This window comes from Neomonachus schauinslandi, chromosome 12, assembly GCF_002201575.2.
Source record: "Neomonachus schauinslandi chromosome 12, ASM220157v2, whole genome shotgun sequence".
NCBI lineage: Eukaryota > Metazoa > Chordata > Mammalia > Carnivora > Phocidae > Neomonachus > Neomonachus schauinslandi.
Genome location: NC_058414.1, coordinates 64,767,899 through 64,791,295, shown reverse-complemented (window position 1 = coordinate 64,791,295; position 23,397 = coordinate 64,767,899). Strand labels below are relative to the sequence as shown.

The 23,397-nt window shown below is 47.6% G+C and overlaps 1 protein-coding gene across 2 annotated transcripts in view; it reads right to left on the bottom strand.

The window, feature by feature from the left end:
* The window catches only part of EEPD1 (endonuclease/exonuclease/phosphatase family domain containing 1), a 108,827-nt gene extending 85,637 nt beyond the window's left edge, over nt 1-23,190 (bottom strand). The window contains exons 1-2 of one of the 2 annotated variants that reach the window (XM_044919907.1): nt 22,785-23,190; nt 21,215-22,281 (exon numbers count right to left, since the gene is read on the bottom strand). In XM_044919907.1, coding sequence (XP_044775842.1) covers nt 21,215-22,092 — 878 coding nt within the window. In that variant the 5' untranslated portion in view covers nt 22,093-22,281; nt 22,785-23,190. Of the gene's footprint in view, nt 1-21,214 lie in introns of both variants that reach the window. The other variant, XM_044919906.1, reaches the window with a different exon arrangement.
* Between the last annotated feature and the right edge of the window lie 207 nt (nt 23,191-23,397).

The window sequence follows — 23,397 nt, the reverse complement described above, 5'->3', positions numbered from 1 at the left end:
TTTGTGCCACACGGACTGCAGAGTCCTCCAGGTGTGGGAGGGAAAGGAGGCAGCGAGGGGGATGAGGGCAGCAGGATGTGGCGGTAGGGGGGGGGGGGGAAGGGGTAGGGATGCAAGATAAAGAGGGCCTGTGGACAGGTTGCAGCTGAGCACCTGGGGGACCATGCTCAGTGGTCCTCAAACTCTAGCTTGCACCAGCATCGCCGGGAAGCTTATCAAATGCACATCTCCCAGGCCCTACCCACAGAAGTCAGATCTTGCAGGTCTTGGGTGGGTTGAGGAATCCACACCAAAAAAACACTCCAGGTAATTCTGCAGATTATCCAACCTGACTCTAGGAAACGCTGCTGAAGGCAAGGGAGGTATGGGGTGGCAAGAGGGACAAGCAGGCCTGAACAGTCCAGGACACTGTGGAGCTGGCAAAGTGAGAAGAGGCAGGAGGCCAGGAGATGAGGAAGGGGTGAGGCCAGGTGCATGCTGACAGGCTGGGGGTGTGGGCTTGCAGACCAGGCCTATGACCGATGCCCACTGTCCCAGCGAGCACAGAACAGGGAAGAAGCCCTGCTAGGGTGGGTACATGCCCAACGTCCCGGGGCTCCTGTGCAAGTCACCTTGCCTGTGTCCCGAGTGTGTCATCTCCTGCCTCCTGCTATCGTCTGGGAAAACCTACAGCTATGAGTACAGTCACACAATCCCCAATATTCCAGAAGCAGTGCCGGGGAGAGGCACCATAACCCTGGTTTCTGGGAAAGGATAACGGGTGAGATCTGCAGCCTTTCTGGACACTTCTTCTCCACTATCCCCAGAATGGGAAATGAGAGTGGGCAGGGCCAGAAGGAGAGAAGGAAGAAAACAGCCGTGGTCGCATCACGTCTGCCCTCCCCTGCCAGCCCCAAGTGGAAAAGGGCAACGATGGAATACGACATCTGATAATGACCAGACAAATGGCGAATCAGATAGGAGACTGTAGCACCTGCTGCATGGGTGGGGCCTTACCCCGTGTCACTTCATCCAGTGCGTGCACAATTACTCTAAGCATCTTATGCCCTGCCAATTACCCAATTCCTTTATCTGTGAATCTCTTCTTGGTGTTAAAGAGTCTTCACAGAGCCTTTCCTACTGCTCCCTGGTTCCAGTATTCGAGTGCCTTAGGTGGGAGTCTTGGAACCATTGCTCACTGTGCTGCGAGGAGCAGTTCTCAACCTGCTGCTCTCAGCACCAGGAGGGAGCCCTGAGGAAAACGCCCACGCCCGACCCCACCCGGGCCAGCACAGGAGCATCTTGGGGCGGAAGCGGGCGTGGGAACATCCTTCAAGCTCCTCAGGTGGTTGTGAAGCACAAAACGGGCTGAACACTGCTGCGAGCGCAAGTTACACGGGCAAGACTCCAGGCCCCAGCCCTTCGTGCTCACATGCGGGTGTGGACGGTATACATTCTGGAGTTCTACCTACAATTTTCTTGCAGGAAAATCTCCTGCTGATTTTTAAAGTCTGCAAACCCCTGCATCTAGATAAGTTTTTATGTAGTTGTAATCCTGTTTCTAATTTTAAAATAATGCATCACTACCTCAACCATCCTTATAGCACCACCAGTATTCTTGATATATATTATATCTATGTGTGTGTGTGTATATATATGTATATATATTACTTACTGATGAATTATATAGAAGTACAAATGTAATAGTGTGCACGTTATAAAGTACAGCTAAAATAGAAATGTTAAAAGGATGAGATAAAATTCACATAAATAAAACTTGAGGGAATTGCCAGCCCCTACCAGCCAAGCAGTGGGCCAGATGACCACCGGGGTAGAAGCTAAACCACTGAATCCCTCAGATTAAAATGGAAACGTTGCTTTATTTAAGTATATTTTTTAAATACACGTGTAGAAAAAATAAAGGGGATTTCCACAGGAAAGAGTTGGGTTTGCAGGTGAGCAAAAGGTTAATGGGTAAGCGCTTTTACTCCATGCAAAGAAAGCATTTCTAATTTAGGGCTCTAAGATCCCAGGAGATCAGATGGAGACAGGATCTTTGCCTTGGAAAAGTATCATCCTGTAAAATGCCAAGGCCATAGCTCTTTTCCAGTTTAAGTCAAACCTATGGAAGACCAAAAGGAGCTTTCTCTTGAACAAAGACCTGAAGAGAGAGAGGGTTCCAGACCTGAGGCTTCCTACAATGAACAGAACCCACATTTGGAGCAGGTTGTTTTGCTGGGGCAACTCAAACAGCAAGGCAAGCCAGCACTTGAGAGACACAGCTGTTCTTCAAGGGTCAATGACCAAGGGCCAGGCCCTGTGCTGGACACGGCGCCCAACATGGAGGAGGTGGGCAAGCTCTACCTTGTGGGGCTCTTGGCGGGTATGTAAGGGATGATGGGAACAAAGGTGCTGAACGGCTTGGGAGGGGCCAGGCACAGGCTCCAGGCTGCCTTCCCCACGAGCCACAGGGATGATGGCACCTACAGAAGAGAAATGATGGAGAGACCCTCCCAGAAGAGCCCAGATGGGGAAGTGAAATAATTCTCAACTGACAGGAGCTCAGAGGGCTGAGAGATGGCTGGAGAGCCTGAGGTGAGGCCAGAGACAAAGGGGCCACAGCGGGGAAGGGGGTCCCTGTTAGTACAGGGGGTCTGGCCTCTACCCAAAGAGCTATGGTGAACCACCTACAGCACTGTTTTCAGAAAGATCGGGTTTTCCTTTTAGAAGCTGCAGCCTGCCTGCAGCATGTGGAAAGGAAGGTACGGGAGGCTCAGAGGCGGGCCTGGGCCAGGAGAGAGAAGGAAATGACAACAGCCCTGAATACTGATGCTGCTGATGGTGGTGGTGGTGGTGGTGGACAAGAACATCAGGAAGAGGGGCTGCCGTAGGGGCTTTATACTTACTAATGCAGTTACGTGCCCCACCAACCTCTGGGGAGGTGCCCTATCACCCCCATTTTCCGGGAGAAGAGCATGAGGAACAAAGAGTTTAAGACCTACCTTAAGTGAGACACTTGTTAAAAGGGCGCATGAAATGCAGACACAGAAAAACTGCTGAGAAGTCAGAGAAGATATTACGTCCAGCACAGAGCGGTAACGCTTGGATAGCTTTAGTGAAGTAACATTTACATACCATAAACTCCACCCATGGCAAATGCACAATCCAGTGATTTTTAGGAAATTTATAGTAGCGTGATCATCACCACAACCCAGTTTTAGAAGGCTTCCATCCTCCCTGAAAGTTTCCTGGTGCCCATCTGCAGTCAACCCAGCCCCAACCACTGATCCACTTCCTGTCCCTAAATATTTAAGCTTTCACATTTTAAGTCAAAATACACTTTATCATTTTTTGATTCATTATTTTTCTTTCCACTGAAGACACTCAGAGGGCCTCAAGCTACTTGAGGAGAATCAGGCCGCTTTATTTTTAGGTTGTACAACTTTATACCATATGCTATTTCCCTCCCACCTCTTTTTCCTTACTGAGAATGATTTAGCCTGCTTTTCGGCATTAACAGTTTATTTAGGATTATATTTATGATACAGTCAAGCCCATATCAAATTAGCACGATCTAAAGTCAAATACAATTATCTCTTTGAGATGTTTCTCTGCACACACACAAAATACTTTATTTCAACAAGGATTTTGTGTTTATTTTAAGGGGGGGGTCATTACTAAGGGGAAATTATAATTTGCCCCACAGAAGTACGAACACTAGTGTGCTTGAGTGTCTCAAACCCTGCTAATATTTTCCCTCCACATTCACAACCGCAATAGCCATACCTCCCAGCATCGGAGGACAGAAATAATTTTATTCAAACAGCCATTGCATAAGAGAACTTGCCAAATCCACTAGGCTCCCATGAGACCCAATTTTTCTATTGTAAAATGAGGCCCAGAGATAATGAAGCCTGCCTCTTCTCTCCTTGCAGAGTTCTGCGCTGCACCAGACTACGCGAGGGAAGGGATTTTCTCCAGGCTGCTCCGGCATCGATCTGCAGCCCAGCAGGTGCATCAGCCTCCCCGGGGAAGGTTCACTTTATCCTCTTTATGGAACCTCCTTCCATGGGGCCTTTGCTTAGCGTTCTTGCCCTTCCCGCATCCCAGGCTCACCCTCATGATCAGGGAGGTAGATCAGTTGGAGCTCCCAAGCACCTTCTTCACTCAGTAGTCCCAGCAAGAGTCAGGGGCACAGAGGGGCTTCGGGGCCTTACATCCCTAATCCTGTCTTCTACTCCACATGCAGCCGCTCCATGGCTGAAACCATACCTGCCCCAGCCTCTACCCCACCCCCAGCTCTCCAGCTGCAAGAGGTCACCCACACGCTTTCTTCAACCTCACCGACACCAAGTGGTCTTCCTCTGGCTCTCCTCCTTCCCCATCCAGCCCATACCCCACGGTCCAGCACTTCTAGTGAAGCCAAGGAAAATCAGCCAGGCTGAGCCTTGGTCCCCACAGTGGTCATACTGCTCTCTGTGGCTTCTTTACAAGTGGCTCTCGAGGGGACAGTCATTTGGCAATGACTGTCTGCAGACATCTCTGGTTGTCACATCTGGAGGAGGAGGATGCTCCTGGCATCTAGTGGGTAGACGCCAGGGAAGTCACTAAACACCAGCCCCCACAACCAAGAATTATCTGACTCAACATGTCAGAATGTGGATCTTTAATAACCTCAAAATGAAAGGTCTTTTTTTAAGTCAGAATTGCCAAGGTTGAGAGACACCGCTCTAAAGCGCATCCTTTTTCACATGTGAGGGCGGATTTCACTGATGAGTTGACGGTGAAGTTTTTTATCGTAAAAACTGATGTGTGTTTTGAAGAAGCCTCTAAGAGAGACATGTGACAAATGTCTTTGACTCCAGGTATCCACACTGGTGCAGGGTCTGGACGTGGGCCGGGTCTGTAACCGTTCACCTGGTGAAAGCCATGAGAGATGAAGGCCAGAGTCCTGGGGGCCTGGAAACACAAACCACTGAGGAACCAGTAGCAAACGCCACCCTCTGCCCATCCAGGGGCTGCGTGGCAGAGAAAACAGCGCTTAGGCAACGCGGGCAGCGAAGCAGTGACTGATCTAGGGTCAAAAAACGTCTAGGGCTGTGGATTTCAACGGTGCTTTGCACAGTGGAAGCTTCTCACCCAAAGAAGCCCTTTCAGTGGCTTTTCCTATTGGCTTCCCTGTGAGATTTCATTTCAGGACAGGTTCCGTCAGCTACAAGAGTTTTAAAAGCATGGTGAGGGCCTCTAGATCAGGGTGTATCAGTCACGATTCTTGATGGCAAGAAACAGAAACCAACACCGATGGACTGAAGCAGAAAAGTACTTCATTAAAAGGATATGAAGAAGCTAAGGCTGGACAATCAGGAACGAGGGGCAGGTGTGAGAACCCTACTGCCACAATCCCAAACTCCTGATGTTGCAGCCTGTGTGGCCAACAGAACCACCCGGGGACACCAGTAGCCACACTCTCTGCTGTCCCCGGGACACGATCCTGTGTAAACTGTCCCCAGGGCCGGAGTGAGCTCTTCATGTCCCTGAGCTGTCCGTGCCCCTGGCTCCCCACTCAGAGATTAGGATGGACCCCCCCGCCCCGACCTGCAGAGCGCAGGCCCTAACTGCAAAGGATGCTGGGAAGGTGAACCTCTGCATTTCCAGCTTCCCCCATGGCTGGTGGACTCTGCTGCCCACCAAGTCTTGTAAGGAAGGAAATATTCCAAGCACAGAAGGGGTGGGGTGGGAGGGATCCAAAAGAATGACAGTGGGATAAAAGCGCTCTGAGTCCTCAAGAGAGTAAGATGCATTGACAAGAGGGAGAAAAGGGCCAAGCATTATTTACATTTTTCTGTATGTTTTAAATGTTTCACATCAAAACTAAAGGCCCTGACTTGGACCCCAAAAACAAACGACACAGTTTGACTTTGAACTACACAAAAGACCCAGGTCATGGCACCTGACGTTGACTTTGACAGCCCCCAGGCCATTTGAAGACCCAATTATAGGAAAAGAAATTACTCATTTTCACCTGGGCTGCTTTTAGGTGAAATCAGATGCCAGGTACCATTGGGCTGGGCTGAAACAACTTCAGAGGAGAACTTACAAATCATTAGTTAGAAGGAAGTACACAGCCAACTGCAAACAGGTCCTCCCAACTCGACTTACTCACTTACAGTGGAAGAAGAAAGAAGCAATTAACACGAAAGATAAAGATCTATTTAAAATGATGGGTATATTTATAACTCACACACACCCAGACACTCTGTGGGTGGAGCCATGTACAGACATATGTCTGTGGTCAGACTCACAGGAATCCACGGACACGTGAGAAGCAAGTAAGATTTATAAAAATGAGACTCTATAAATGATGTTTGAACTATTAAAGATAATTCCCAGGTCTCTGATCTCAAATTTGAGCTGCAATAAAATGCAACTCACTGCTAGGGTTGTTATGCACAAATAAAATTAATTTTAAATTTAAACATTTATAATTTAGGGTCACTACTTTTTTGGGGAGGGATTGGTTTGGTTTTTAAGCCAGTGGCATGTCTTTAGATTCTTCCACTGAGTTCACTCATATTTGTATATCTACTCATACAAGGACAATCTGGGGCACCTGGCTGGCTCAGTCAGGAGAGCATGTGACTCGGGATCTCAGGGTTGTGGGTTCAAGCTCCAAGTTGAGTGTAGACATTAGTAAAAGAAATAAAGAAACTTAAAAAAAAATTAAAAAAGGACGATCTGAGGTCTAGCTTATTGATTTATCAGAGAATTGACTTATCCTTGAAAAATACGAACCACGAAGAAAGGCAAAATGAAGTTACATTATTCAGAGCGAGACTATAAGTTGGAAGGAAACTAGATGGAGGACTTCAAGTGTCCAGAGAGAGGCTCACAGAGGTTCTGGCTGGCTGGTTTTTACTTAAACCAGGAAAGATTCGGCAAAATGGGCCTAAACTAGAAGTCAATGATATACAGTAAGTGGAGGATGCTAATAAGGATGGTTAAACACTAAAATGAGTAACAGAACAAAACTGAAACTTCATGCTCTGGGGATTTTAAAAATAAGGAATCAAAGTACCTAAGATTTGACCTAACAAAGAATGCATAGGACCTCTATGGAGAAATACGTGAAGATCTTTCAAATGTTCCAAAAGAAGACTTAAATAAAGGAAAAAATACAGATATTCAAAGAAAGAGCAAGTTAATATTGCAATGATGTCAAATTTTCTCAACTTCATCTGTAAAGTTAATGCAATTCCAATCAAAATTCCAACAGGATGTTTGAGATGTGCACTCACTCTAAAATTTACAGTTAGGGAAATCTTGAAGTAGAAGAACAAAGGACACTCCCCCGACCAGATGCCACGGTATTAACATTATGGGAAAGACACAGATGCACACAAATGGACCATGAGAGTGATGAACACATATAAGGGTGGCGTCCCAAATCAGGGGCCAAAAGATAACTTGTGTGTAGGTGGTATTAGGAAAATTGAAAATAACGAAAGTGGGTCCCCACCTTGTCCCTACACAAAGGTATTCTCCAGATAGGTCAAAACTATAAATGTAGAAGTGAAGAGGAAGATGTAGGTGTGAACTCGGGGTGAGATGGATTTGTGAAGCAGCCTCCAGAAGGGAAACTGGCAGACTCGACCACGTCAAGATGAAGAATTTCTGTTGCATAAGGGCACAGAAACACTGTCCTTGAGACAAAGTGAACAGAGGGTAATGGGCGGGGAGAAGAGCTTTCTGCAATCTCTGGGGATCAGCATCTAGAATGTGCACAAACACTTCCAAACAACTAAAAATAATAATAATAAAATATTTAAATTTGATTTTAAAGTTTACAAAATGAGCAAAAGTTGAGAAAAGGTGTTCCCCAAAGAGGAAACCCTAATGGCTGAAAAGGATGTGAAGGACACGCTGGCCTCACCAGTAACAGGGAGCCCAAGGCAGCCTCGTGTGTCACTGCTGGGGGATGGGTGAGCATACGTGGTATCTGTCCTTGCACATGGCTGGTGACGAAGCAGCCGTCAGGAGTGAAGAGCTAGCTGGCAACCATAAAAACATGAGGTGTTTGCAGGTTAAAGGCACTCCATTTTTCAAAGATATGTCTAAGGACATTGATTTAACACTTTGCACTGGGGATCTATGGAAGGGGATGAAAGGGGATGGGGATGAAGATGAAAATACATTTTTAAAATAAAACCAAACAGAAGTGGGGCCTAGCACTGATGGGTGACACAGGGTGCCATACACTGAAAAGTATAGGAAGGACTCAAATCTCCACAGCTGGGTTCAAAAGAATATATACAAAATTTCATTTGTCTGTGATGACTTAGGCAGAGTCTTATGGAAAGTGCTCCTTCAAGGTTCTTTCCTGGCCCGGGGTCCTGTGATTTGCAGATATTGTCATGAACTATCCAAAGTTCACCTCTCATTGCAAATCCTGGCATAGGGTATGTTACATTTGGCTTTAGATAAAAAGTGCTAAAGTTCCATCCAAAACACATACTTTAAATATAAAAATCAGAGGACACCAAGTACTTCTCAAGGACAGTGTTGAAAGTACAGTGCTGACAGACTGCTCCAGCCAAAATAATGAAGCGCAAAACGGAATTCTCAAAGTTCCTCCCCAGATGGGGCTGGGGCAAAGGGTTGTTCCTGTAGGATGGTGGGCCCTTTTTCCTATTACAAAGTGATTATTCTAGTGTAGGCTCCAGTATAATGACCCCGTGATTAAGGGGCAAGGAAGACGGGGAATATGGAGTAAAAAGGGAGTCAGCATAAAAATATCCTGTATTTTATCAGCTTGGAAACAGGTGTGAAAACAGCCCACCCAGATCTGCACGGACATTTCTCCAAAGAAGATCTACAAAAGGCAGTAAACACATGAGAAGATGCTCAACATTATCATTAGTCATTAGGGAAACTCAAACCCCTAATAAGATACCACTTCACGCCCACCAGTATGGCTATAATCAAAAAGAGAAAAAGAAAAAGAGAAAAAAAAGGGAAAACAAATGTTAGGGAGGATGTGGAGAAATAGGAGACCTCATATATTCCTGGGGGGAATATAAAATGGTGCAGCCATTCTGGAAAACAGTGTAGCAGTTCCTCAAAATGTTAAACATAGAATTACCACGTGACTCAGCAACTCCAACTCCACGCCTACGTACATACCCAAGGGAAATTAAAACATACGTCCACACAAAAACTTGCACATGAACGTTCACAGCAGTATTATTCATAGTAGCCACAAAGGCGACACCACCCGATTGTCCATCAGCTGACAACTGAATAAAGAAAATGTGGTATATCCATATCATGGAATGGTATTCAGCCATTAAAAAAAAGAAATATACATACCACAACATGGACGAACATCGAAACATGCTAAGTAAAAGAAGCCAGACATAAAAGGCCACATATTATGTAATCCCATTTATATGACGTGTCCAGAATACCCAAATCCATAGAGACAGAAAGCAGCTTGGTGGTTGCCACGTGCTGGTGCGGGGGCAAGAGGGGGAGTGATTGCTAATGTGTATAGAGTTTCCTTTTGGGGTGATGAAAATGTTCTAGTTACAATGATGAGGTTGCACAACTTTGTGAATCTACCAAAACCCATCAAATTGTACGTTTTAGGAGAGTGAATTGTATGGTATGTAAATTATATTGCAATTTTTAAAAAATTCAGCACCCCGAAAGCCCCACATTCCTGACTTCACCAGATGATAAATGGGATGATTTCTTCAGTATTAGCTGCGACCCACTCCACGAGTATCCCCCCAATTAAACTTGTCTCTTCATGCTTTCCAGAGACAAAAAGCCTAGGAAATCTTCAAGCTGATGGATTCTCTGCCTTTGAGTATAAAAGGCTTTGGGCTCCAAGTAATTCTTCCTCGCTTTGAAGTTTTGCTCCATGCGCACCAACCATATGACTTTGAGTGAGTTTACTCAAATTCTTTAAGCTAAGTTTCCTTATGTGCAAGGTGGGATACTTTACCTACCTCACTGGGATGGTGTGAAGATAAAAGGTTCAGCCACCACACCTGGGGTAAAATAGAGTCAGTAAACATCAGCGGTGGTTTCTTCTTCCCACAAATCCCTGAGTGTTACGGCGCTGAAAGTAGGTGGTACTACAGTCTCGGAGTGCAGATGACACCACACAGGTTCCCCTCCAGAGGGGACCCTATGCCAACAGGGGAGCCCACAGCTACAGTGCTTCACAATACAAGCCAAGGACAGCTGAACTTGCGTGGACTTCATGGTGGTCCCTCTGAATCTCACCTTTCCCCAGCACTTCTAAAGGGCACTAAATTTGAAAGGGCAGACACACTTGAGTGTCACCATCACTTGCAGCCAAGGGTAAGCAAGGAACTCGGCAAAGTGGAGCTGCTCTCTTGGCAGGGTGGGTAAAAAGTTTCAGGTCACTGCTGCATTTCAGGAGAAAACCAAGGATTGGCAAGTTGCAAAGAGAGACGTTCGAGGATCCCAGCCCCTAAGAGCTGGTCCATGCTGACTGAGGCTGGCAAGAAAGCCATCCCTCTTGTCCAGCAGACTGTCACTCCAGGACTCTCATACAGCATTCTCTAGCATTTAAACTGTTAAACAAGTACCCTGAATCATCACCTGTCCAGGAAAAACCCAGAGATGCAGACTCCTCACAAGGAGCCAAGAAGGAATCCCTGGGCGATTTTTCTTGCATCATTGTGTCCCCAAAAGTCATATGCTGAAGTCCTAACCCCCATTATGTGACTGCATTTGGAGACAGGGTCTCTAAAGAGGTAATGAAGGTAAAATAATCCCATCAGATTGGCCCCAATCCAATATGACTGGTGTCCTTATAAGAAGAGGAAATTTGGTTGGGGCGCCTGGGTGGCTCAGTCAGTTAAGCGTCCGACTCTTGATCTCAACTCAGGTCTTAATCTCATGGTCATTAGTTTGAGCGCCACGTTAGGCACCTGGGTGTGGAGCCCACTTAAAAAAAAAGAAGAAGAAAGAAGGAGAAGGAGAAGAAGAAGAAAAGGAAATTTGGACACACAGAGGTACAGAGGGATGACCATTTGAACACAAAGAGAAGACAGGTCCATCTATAAACCAAGGAGGAAGGTCTCAGAAAAACAAAAACTAACAAACAAAAACCCTATCAGCACCTTAATTCTGGACCTGCAGCCTCCAGAAGTGTGAGAAAATAAATTTCTGTTGTTTAGGCCACCCAGCCTGTGGTACTTTGTTAGGACAGCCGTAGCAAACGAATACACATCTTACCCATAGGAACAAGCGCTTTTCCTTCTCAGAATTGAAGGGCATTTGGCAGAAATAGTGATCATTTTCCCTCTCTCGAAAAAGCCTCAGGATTGGAAGAGACTTTTGTGATTTAGAAGAAATGTATACATTTAAAAACATAACCTTTACCAATACAATCCATCAATAAAAATACCACAGCTGTTTGATGAAGGAAAGCACTGCATTTGAAATCAGGGTTTATGGGTGATCTTGCAGTCATCTCTCACTCTCCAACCCATTTATTTCTGTTTTTTCCCCAAGATGTTTTGGTTTTATTAATCAGCCTGTCGTTCCCATCTAGCAAGTAGTAGTTCCCATCACCTAGTTTATTTCTATACCTTGCTTTGGTAGATCAGTGACAAGCAATGCCTGATACTCATAGATTTGATAAATGGTTGCAAATGGTAACATTTTAAACAACCATCTTATAATCTCAGAAGCTCTTCAATTAAATTTACCCCAAAGTTTAAAGGACAGAAGCAACTTCTCTTTCTAAATTGAAACTCTAGCGATATTTAAGAACTACTTGCATTTTTATTAGAAATGTTGGAAGCATTAACAGTAACATAATTGAAGTCTTGCCTGGCATTTAACTGAGTTCAGCACCTGTGTAGAGCAATACAACAGTCTCTTGTGCAGTTTCACGTGTAGGGACATGTATTTAACATTAACAAAAATTAAACCTGAAAATTAAATTAAATTCAGACCAGTTAAAAGAGAAAGTGCAGAGTTACACATTTGGGGAGGTACTTCACAAGGTACTTTATCTAGTCCAGTGCACTTGCTTAAATCCCTCCCAGCTTACTGTTATTCATGAAATGTCATAAGCAGCCCATCTATGTCACTGAGAAAATGCTGACTAGTATGGGTCTTCAGTCAACAACAACAAAAAAAGCTCATTACTTCTTCACCTCTTTTATTTCTAAAAGTTGCAAGAGATTTTTTGGGGGGGTGGGTGTTTTGGGACAATGAGCCCCCGACCTTATAACTAGTTACAACGTTTGAGTCAATATTCTAGAGAAAAATAATAGTAGGTCAGTACCAACCTACAGTTACTGCCAATGCAATATATGCAATATACATATACGGCAAAATGCAATATATGCAATATACATATACGGCAAAATGCAATATATGAAATATACATATATGGCAAAAATTGCCTTAAAAGGCTACAGAAATAATATCACGTGGGCTCAGGGGCCCCGGTACCAGCAGTTTTCAAAATACCATAGATGTTCTCCTAACCAACCTCTACTCGGGAGACCCAGCAGACTATCCTCAGTCCCTTCGGAAAACATGCTGAGGGATGGATGCCCGTGACACACCCAGGACTCCTGGCCAGATCAACTGTGCATCATGTGCTCACCCAGGCTCAGCTGTATCTGTCCCCAGGTTTGTTTATGTCAGTTGTACATGTGACTGTGGTCTCCTAAAGTGTGACATCAACAGATGAAATAGTGGGCAGAAAGAGAAGTGGTTTCTAAGAAAACTAAGACAAATGCTTGGGAAGCTTCTAAAAGCAAGTTGTTCAAAGAAACTGTTGTCATAATAGGTGTGGGCAGGACAATTGTAAAAGACTGAAAAGTCGTAAAATTACAGTATCCTGCACTCAGATTGCTTTGCGAATATCCTTGCTCCACTCTGAAGAAATAAGGACAAGCTACACACACAGATAACATCATAGATCAACAAACTTACAAAATATCATGACCTAGGGAACTCAAACCAGGTTGGTTAGACTGTGCTCTAGTCTAGTATGCAGGTATGCAGGCTGGGGCGATGCATAAATACAAGTACATGCAAAAGCATTAGTGAGCTCAGAGTAGTTTTTATCATTAAACTTTGGGGACTAATTGCTTGGGTTATAGTCCAAACTCAGCCACTTAAAAGTTGTGTGACCTTGGGGAAAATTATTCCGCTTCTCTGAGCCATCTCTCCGTATCTGTACAAGAGGGTTACTGGTGATACCCACTTGTGAAGCTACTAGGCTCTGGAACTCAGCCACAGGAATGATCCGTGTTAATTATCATTGTTTCTGTTCTTAGTGTAACTACTACCTCCATGAAGACACTGAAAGTACAACCACCATTGGGTGGTGGGAGGGATGTGCAGAATTTTACTGGGTTTTTTTGTTTGTTTGTTTGTTTTAAATGAGTCCTCAACTTATAAATGACTGGGAACCACTTCGTGAAGACCTGACCAGTAAAGCAACAAGTAGCCTGACAAGCAGAGACTGCCCACTCAGTGAGGACGGCCAGATGAGCCATGGCCTGATGCTGATCATTGGTACTTTGAGGCCACCAAAATGTTTACTTTTTCACCATTTAAGAAAATGAAGACTGCAAAAAATGTTAAGTCAGACTGAATTTGCTTATCGAAAATACATTCTGAAGAAGTTTGTTTTTTTCTTCTAACAGGATATTGGAGCAATATTTAAAAAAAGAAAAACAAGAATCCATCCGAGACCTCCTGCTTTAAAAGACACGGTGCTTTTAGCACAAGCTAAGAAAGACAAAGTACAGATGTTACCTACCAACTTTTGGGGGAGCAAACAGGATTTGGATCCCTGGAACACGATAAAACCATGCTCCAATGGACTCTAAGAAACAAACTGAGGGTTCTAGAGGGGAGGGGGGTATGGGGATGGGTTAGCCCGGTGATGGGTATTAAGGAGGGCATGTTCCGCATGCAGCACTGGGTGTTATACGCAAACAATGACTCATGGAACACTACATCAAAAACTAATGATGTACCGTATGGTGACTAACATAACATATTAAAATTAAATTAAAAAAAAAAAAACGCACTCCAAGTGCACGCAGCCTTAAATGCGGCAACATGAACAACGCTCTCTTGGCCGTGGCACTGCATTTCAGGAGCTTACGGTGGCCTCTAGATAAAAGAACTGAAGGCCCAGCACAACAGCTTAATTAGGTAATGGCTGAGCCAAAATAGAATTCGCAGGAAACAGGACTGTTGGAAACAAATGTTAAAGCAACAGAGGTAGGGAGCTGTGCTCGGGGAAGAAAACCCAGGGTTTCTTTACCCAACAGTTTGGTAGGAGAATTCAAGACCTTTCTTTACAATGAAACATCTACTCCGAGCATAGCTCCCCAGGGTTCCTCTCCAGCTGTCTGGCAGCTGTCGATTGAAATACCGCAGCAAGAGCTGCGGTCCAGACCACGCCTGCGTACAGGCACAAGCCTCTGGGTCAGGAAGCTTCCGGGGTCCCTAAATATTTGTTGAGGACTACACATCTGGAGGTGGGGCGGGGCATTTCTGTGGCATCTGCTGGATGTTTCAATGCCAGCCATCACTGGTGTGCAATTTCCACTCAACTGCACATCACTACACCCAGACCGGGGTGTCTACGACGAGCACATCAAATTCTAGTGGAATGCATCATTTTGTTATTGGCAAAAATCGTTATTAAGGAATTCTGAGATAAAATCTTGTGTAAAGTAGGATAATTTTGAGATAAAAATAACACACTGCAAATAACACCTACCTCAATACGATTCCCTACTGTGGGGCACTGTTCGTGGAAACCTGCTGTGCTCCCTGCCCGAATATTTCAGATTATAAGCCTGGGCGGCGAGCCAGCCTGGACCCCTGAGGGGGGCTGCTGACTTTCACCCTGATGGCCACCATGCGCTTATTGCTGAAACCCCACCCTCCTCTCCACATTAGCTCCCTCCCAACCACCTGACTTGGTCCTAGCCCCACATCCTTCCCCTATATGAGAACTTCATATACCTCCGGAGCCCAGCACACAGGTATCAGATCCCTGTGCTTAAGCTTCACCTCCTCCCTCAGAGCCCATGGCACGCTGGTAAGTACCAGTGGATGTGTCCCCTTGACAGATTGTGAGCTCCTTGACCACAGGGGGGGCTCTCCCTATGTCCCCCCCTGGGGGGGGGGGGGACAAGGAGGGGGTGCTCAATCAATGTTGAATTAAATTCACTTAAATATCTTTTAATAGAAATAGGTACCCCAGGGACGCCTGGGTGGCTCAGTCGGTTAAGCGTCTGCCTTCAGTTCAGGTAATGATCCCAGGGTCCTGGGATCAAGTCCCACATCGGGCTCCTTGCTCAGCACGGAGCCTGCTTCTCCCTCTCTCTCCCTCTGCTTGTGCTCTGTCAAATAAATAAAATCTTTAAAAAAAAAAAAGAAATACGTACCCCAAACCCCCCAAATATGCCCTTGTTACATATATAATTGATACTAAAAAGAAAGTGGCCCCATCAGACACCTGGTTTGCACAGAGGACAGACCACAAGGCCTCTTCCTCCATTCACTATGGACGGAGACCCTCCCATCCAGAAGGAGCACTGTGGACCTGTCCACAGGAATAGGCAAGAATAGAGGGAGGGGTGAGGCCGGCAAGTTGCATCATGTCAACGCAATGCAGAGGCGTGCGGGCTAGCCCAGCATTCCTTAACCACCTCTGAGCCTGCCTTCTAGGAATCCACATGGTTAATCCCCCCCAACATCCAGAACACAGGCATGGCTTTGCAGTCTTTGCAGCTAAAGGATGTTCTCATCACCACCCACTCCCCCTTCTCCCCATCACTATCCTCTGTAGTCTTGACTCTGCGACTCAACTTTCTCAAACTGTACCCTCTTCCCAACTTCCAGGACCTGCTCCGTGTGCCTCCCCCAACTCCAGCAGCTAGAACAGCCTGGTAACAGGTAAGTCACCAACCTTTGCTTCTAATCCTCTGTGGCCTCCTCCTGTTAAAATAAGAGCCCTAGAGGCCCCACCCATCTGGCCCTGCCTCCCCCTCCCCCTGTTCTCCCCCCAGCTCCCCGCCACCCACCATTCCCAGAACTCTGGCTTTCTGTCTAGAACAAGCACTCTCAGGGCCTTTGCACTTGCTGGTTCCTCTAGTGAGTACTCTTCCCCCAGCTTTTTCTATGCCTGGATCCTTCTCATCCATCAGCTTTAGCTGAGGCCTTCCTTGACCCCCATCCCCCTCAGCAGGCTTCTCTTCAACTCGCCTCCATCCTCCTCAGCATTCACCACTATCTGTAATTATCTATTAGGTATTGACTTGTCCATCTCCCCACCTAACATGAGAGCAGGGACTGTGTCTTGTTATTAGGAGTCTGATGCAGAACCTGGTACCTAGTGAGAGCTCAAAAAGTATCTGTTGAAGGAATAGTAATAGAGAAATGAATATCCCCTGGGAGAAGCAATACCATCAAACCTCCCAAATCAGATCCCAAATGGGGCCATCTTGTACGACAAACTAACATCTCTCCCTGTGATAAAACAAAGCCTGCCTCGTGCACACACCAGTTCTTCCCTTCAGTCACACTATCTTCTCTTACTAACCAACAGCAGTCTTATTACCGACCACCTTTCCCTCTGGAAACCACCCAGAACGCCTTGGCTCACAAAACCGGAACTCTACCTTGAAGTTGAGCCAAGGTCACAGACTCACATTTGAGGGGTCGGGTACAGAGGCCCTGACGCCCTCTGGATGGCTCCACCTCTGGCCATCAGCCCTGTCCTTCAGAGTAACAAAAACAGGAAGGAAGCCTGACTGAGCCCTAGGAGTCTAGGTGAAGCCCTGGTGCCTGGCCACCCTAAGGTCCAAGACAGGGAGGAAACAGCAGGTGGGCCAAGGGTCAGTCAAAGGACACGGTGTTTGGGAAGAGACACTTCCACTCCCTGACCTAAAATCAGACAAAGCCTGGCTTCAAATCCTGACCCCAATCCACATTTCTGAAGGCCACACAGATGCTATTTCATCACTCTGAGCCTCAGTTTCCACAGTTTTCAGTTATTTCTGCTTTAAGAAGATTCTGGCCATTTTGCCTCAGATGTTATGTCTGGCTGCATCTACCCACCTTTCAATCACCCAGGATAAGCTCATTATTCGGAGGGGAAAAATGCAACTTGAAATCAGTCACACTCAGTGACTCCCCCCCCGCCAAAAAAATCTGGATTTCTCAGACTATTCTGAGACTGAGCCACCCAAGCTGATTCATATTTACTTAACTCAAGTTAAATAACAGGCCAAGCTGGCTCCTGCATTTAGCATATGCATGTACCCAGCAGCTACTCCATACATAGTTTTCAATGAATGAATCAAACGACACGATGGCTTGTGTCCACATGGATCCTACTAATCAAGTCTGATCAACCAAAATCCCATTTCTCACAATCAGTACTAATTCACGTTGTGCTTTGGTACCGCAGACAGACATGTGGCAAGAAAACAGATTTAGAGCATTACAAGGCGGAAGACTTTGACAGGTTCCCTTCTGATAGAGGCCATGGGGAAATGTGCAAGTGGGATATTAAACGTCTTTATTTTTTTTGGAGATTGTCAAAGTCAGCTCCTCCAGGGCTTATGCTTCCATAAACCAAAGGGACTTTTCAAAATAGAACAGCTACTCAGCAAAAAGCAAAAATTAAAAATTAATCTTCATTCCATATGTGGGCTGTTACCAAATTTTGCAGGGATGCTTAGCAGAAGCATTCCTCTTTTTGTTTTGCCTCATAAACACTGAACAAGAAAACATTGCCTATGACTGAGATTTGGCAAAGGAATCCGATGAAAACCGTCAGCTCTGTGCCACAGGGTGATGTCCTTGAGGGCGTCTGGTCATTGTATGATTAGCAAGTTTTCTGCTGTCCTGCCTCAGTCTTCACGCAAAACTCGGCTTCTCGTAGCTCATACATGCTCATCCACCCAGCAGCAGCCTCACAGGGCAAGAAAGGACTCTAACCCTGAGGATCCCACCCCAGCACCCTTTGGTCGAAGAAAACGTACCTATAAAGCAAACCCACGGAAAGGAAAATGAAGAGCCAGCTAGCTATTCCCTTTACAAAAGAAGTTATTTCTTTTTTTTCTTTTCTTTCATTTTTTCAAGGGTTTTTTTTTTTTTCTTTCTTTCATTAGTCACATTTAACAGATGGAAAAACTGAGACTTGGAAAGGTTAAGGAATTTCACCGATTTTATACAGAAAAGGTGGAGCCAAGGTTTTTTGTTTTTGTTTTTTTTAATGCCTTTACAATGGATTTCTTTTCTTAAAATGTGACTAGCACACAAATTGGCAAGTGCCCTTGACTGGGCAGGGGGTGCGATGCCTCAACAAGAGGGAGGGTAAAGGTAGTGTGCTTACAAAACACAGCGTGCCTGTAAAGAGCACTGGACTAAAGTGAGAAAGTCTGGGTCCTCGTCCCAGCTGGGTCACTAATGAGCTATGGGACGGATGCAAGTCACTTCACTTCTTTGGTTTTGGTCTCCTCTCCCAGAGATGGAGAATCATTAATAAAAAACAAGCATTACCTACTTCCCGAGTTAATGGGGAAACCAAATGAATATGGAAGTATCAGAAAATACCAAGAAGACCTGTATTACGTATACACATGTAGGAAAATAAGAACCACCTAGAAAATTACCAGCATCCATTCTTGCTCAAACTACATGCATTTCCTCTTACTAATAAAGGGATCAATTGGAATGCGAGAGATTTTTGTGAATCAGGATGAACACACAGCTCTTGGGGAATGTGCACTGCTGTTCTGAGGACATGTGACCCCTCAGGAACAGGCAGCCATGTTTGGGTGTCCTGGGACAGTCACACAGACATGGATCCACTCCAGCTCTACAGGGGATCAAGCCCTAAGCCTATTACTGTATGTTGACCGGACACTAATAAGATGCTAGGAGTGCCCAGAACACTCTGAACACATTGTGAACAGGCAAAAGAAACCACTATGCCACAGGACAACATAGGTAGCCAAGTGTGAGAAACGTGCTGGAGATATAGGTCACCTTCCTGGTTACTTACAGGTGTCTCCTTCCCCATCCTACCAGGTCCGGATAAGTTCTTCTAGCACCCTCGCCGGAGGACAGCCGTTAAATGTCTTCAACAAATCACCGTCCCTCCAGGAAATCCAAAGAGGAAAATACCAGGACAAATCCTAACGCCACGCTGGCTGAGAGTTGCTAGTGCTCTCCTCAGTGCGCCCTTGGCTGACCCAAGTCTACACTGCAGAGTAGAGCCCACTCTGAGGCCAACCGGCCCCTGCTCTCTCTCCCATTTCCTACCCGTCACATTCATCTGTTCTAGAAGTGGAATAAGTCCCTCAAACTCTGGCCAGAAAGAGCATCGTGAGGTCGAACAACTGCAGGGATGACCAGAACGATCGAAGAAAACATAGTACCTGGAAAGACCTGCGTGGATTTACAGACCTTGTCGGAAAAGCCAGTGCGGGAGGAGGGGCCTTACAGAGCAAACCACAGGGACAGCTGATTGCCCAACAGATAGTACAATGGGGCTCAAACTTCAGTGCGTATTGCAACCACCCAGAGGGTGTGTGAAAACACAGAAACCCAGGGTTTCTGAGTCAGTAGCTGACGCTGATGCTGGTCCAGACACCATACTTGAAAAATCACTGTCACGGTAAATGGGCAAGAGCTGCCCGGTCTGTCATTCTCCCTGGGGCAACTTCAGATCCTGATTCATCCCCCTTCACCTCCCAAACGGAGCCTCAAGAAAACTCAGGATAGGAATTAAACAGCCATCCCTCCTTCTCCCGTCCCCCTGCCTTTCCCATACACACACCTATGCTGCTAATGGATGAGGAGAACAATTATCAACCCATTCCTGATAAATACCACCCAGCGCTGGTCTAGTTCTCACCTGTGTACAAGGTGATTTTGCAAAAGGAGTGAGCTACATACAGTGCAAAACGGAGGACACAGCCATGCAGGAGGAGTGCTCAGGAGCTCTCCCGGTCCAGTTCTCTGCCCTGCTGCATGATCCCTCGGTCCTGGGATGACAGTGCCACGGGGACGGTGCCAGGGAAATGGTGTGACCTGGTTTCCTCCTCACTCATTTATCCTGATGCACTGCGACTGCCCGCTGAGGATACACTTCATGTCACTGAACTGTTGCCCTACCAGGCTCGCTGACAAGCCAGTGCAAAGGAAAAGTAGCTGGTGGCCACAAACATACTACATGTCTGGCGGGTGGCAGGGCACGATCCCTCAAGACCAGGATCAGAGGATTTCTGACGGAGAGGAGACCACTAAAAATATTTCTTTCCTTCCCAAAGCTGATTACATGATACACTACACTATTTTACTAACAGCAGGAGTTACTGCTACAATCATATTGTTTTGTTTTATGGGGGGGGGGGGCAGTTAACGGAAGTTCCTACAGAGAGCGGTGTTGTGAATAATGTAAACATGCTGGGGTAAGAGCCCTTCCTACAAGTCTCTTCCCCTGGGGTTCAAATGGGAAAATCTGGCCAATATTCACCACATGTCAGCCTGACCTTTCCTGGCTACGGGACAAGAAAGGTTACATACATCTGGGGCTGCAGTTGTGGGCCTGAACACCAACTTCAGGCTAAATAAGGAAAAAGAATGAGGAGTGATTCATTCACAGCATTTTGGTGAATATACACAGTGTATAGTGTTTGCAAATAATTGGCCTTTCAGATGATTTTGTGCACACAAATGGGCATATTTGGTGAGACAAATGTCACTCTCCCTCTCATTAAAAAAAAAAAAAAAATCCAACTAGCTCTTTCTCATATGCAAAACTGTGCAATAGTTCCCAGGCCTCTGAGCGCCTGATCTGGTATAAACCCCACGAAGTCTTCTGAGTCAAACAACATTCTCCAAAGCAGTAACACCAACGTAATCTCCACTTAACCCCAAAATTATGAACTGACCTCAGATATACCACGTTCAAGATATGGGCCATAAGCCCAAATGGCTGTATTCAGAACATTCTACAGCACGAGAGCTCAGCCACAGGTGACAGTATCGGCTGGGGCCTCAAGAACACTGATTGGATAATCTTGCCCTCTCCCTACCCCCCCCCCAAAAAGTCCACTCATTTGCATGCACAGATGAGGCCATGCAAGAAGTGCCCTCACACCCCAGGCCCCCGGGGGGTCCCCGCCCTCACCTGTTTTCCAAGAGTGTCATGCACACCACTTCTCGCACCCCAGGGTTGTTAGCCTTCTCCACTGAGCAGCCCTGCAGGTTCCAAGTGGCCAGCCTCAGCACTGGCCGCCCATCCCTTGTGCCTCCGAAGGCCTCCACGGAAGGGCGGGTGGAGATGATCTGGGTGGGCCCCCCTGGTGGTAGGTCTAGGTCCTCACTCTGCAGGCTTAGTGAGGTAGGGCTGGGGTGAGGCTTGGCGGTGAAGGTCAGGCCTCCATTGGTGTGGGTAGACGGGGGCCTGGACCTCTCTGCAAACAGCTGGTGCCGGATCCTGTCGAGGACGGCAGCATTGATACCGCCCATCCTCACTAGGTCCTCCACGCTGCGGAAGGGCCCATGCTCGCGGCGGTAGTCCACAATGCTGACAGCCATCTTCTCCGTGAGGCCTCGAACGCTCATCAGCTGAGCCGGGGTGGCCGTGTTGATGTTGACACGCGGGGTGAGGGGCACGGCCGTGGCAAGGTGGTGAGGCTGCTGCTCCGCCAGCAAGTCTCGCCGCAGGGAGCTGGGAGAGTGCTGCGCAGAGCTGCCCTTGCTGCCCACGCAGATCTCAAACTTGACCTGCTCCAGTTTGGTGGCACCCACGCCGCTGACCAGTGCCAGGTCCTCCACCTTTTTGAAGCCACCGATGTACTCCCGGTACTCCACGATGCTGCGTGCCACTGCACGGGTCACACCAGGCAGGGTCATCAGCTCCTCCTCGGTGGCCGTGTTGATGTTGAGCCGCTCCTGATTCACCAGGATGTTGCTGAAGTTGCAGGCAGCGCTGAACTTGCGGTTATGGGACAGGTCCGAGGGGTCCCGCGGTATGGAGCGGTGGCAGCCCAGCGTGCTCCCCATGCTGGCCAGGGTCAGTGGCCCGGGAAGGCCTCACCCCCACAGAAGAACTCTCTGGCTAGGGAGGAAGCCCAACAACCTTACTGGCACAGAAGGAGGGAAGGTTCAGGATGCAGGGAATGAAACGGTTACCAAAGACAAACGCTAAATCTCCATGCCCAGGGTGTCCAAAAGTACCTTTCACTTGGCCACCTGGAAAACAAATTAATAAGCACACAAATCGATTGAATCAGGTAATCAGTTTGCATTGCACTCCCTAACTAGAGCAGGAGTTTTAACCAGGAGTCCCAGGCTGATGGCCCGTCCGTGAACTCCTGAACAGGCACGAGGCTGGCCCATATGGATTTTCCTCTGGAGAGATGTGGTTTTTGTCACACTAGGGTCCAAAAAGGCTATGAGCTGCTTCTCTTGCAAAGAGACCTATCCTCATCAGCCCACATCTCTGGTCTCTGCCTCTCTCACTTCTCGCAGCCATGAGGCCATCCCCCCTTAGGTCGCCCCCACCTGGGCCCGGGCAGAAGGGAGAGAGCATCCCCCACGCCCACCCCGCCTCCTGACAGTCAGCACCACCTGCAACTTGGGAATCCCGCCCTTACTAGGGCAGGTACCGAGAAGCGGTTTTATCGACCCCCACCAGACCCGCCGCCGGTCCCCGCGCCCCACCTCTCCGCTGCTCCCCCGGGGCGTCCTTCCACCTGAGGCTCTGAAGCCTGAGCCCAACCCAGGACTGCGCGGGCCCCCCGCCTCCAATCCTGGTGCCCGCGCGTGTGCGGGTCAGTGGCTGGGCCTCCTCGGGCCGCGCGTCCCGGCTCTTTCTGCGGGAGAAACTCTCAGAGTCGCTCTCCCAGAGCCGGCAGGAGCTGCAGGGCTGCGCGGAGGCGGCAGCGGCGGCGAAATCCGGCCGCCGTGGCTGCACCAAGTCTTGAGGCTGCACCAGGACTTGCGGCGTCGCCGCAGTTGCGTTGATCGAGGCGAAAAGTCCTGCGCCCGACTCGGACGCGGGATCCGCCAGGACCGCGTCGGTGCCCAGCACCAGAGCCACAGCTCCAGCTCGCCGTCCGTGTCAAAGCCAAAGTCCTGGCCGCGCCGCCCGCGCCTCCGCCGGCACCACGGCCACGCCTCCCCCCGCGCGGCAACTCCCCCCGGGACTCCAGAGGGAACGTGGGGGCGGGGCCCGAGCGCCAGACCAGAGCCCAAGAGAGCGGAACCCGAGAGCGCTGGGGCGGGGCCCTGGAGTGCGGGGGCGGGGCCCTGGAGTGCGGGGGCGGGGCCAGAACGCGAGAGGGTGGAGTGCCGAGCCGGGGAGTG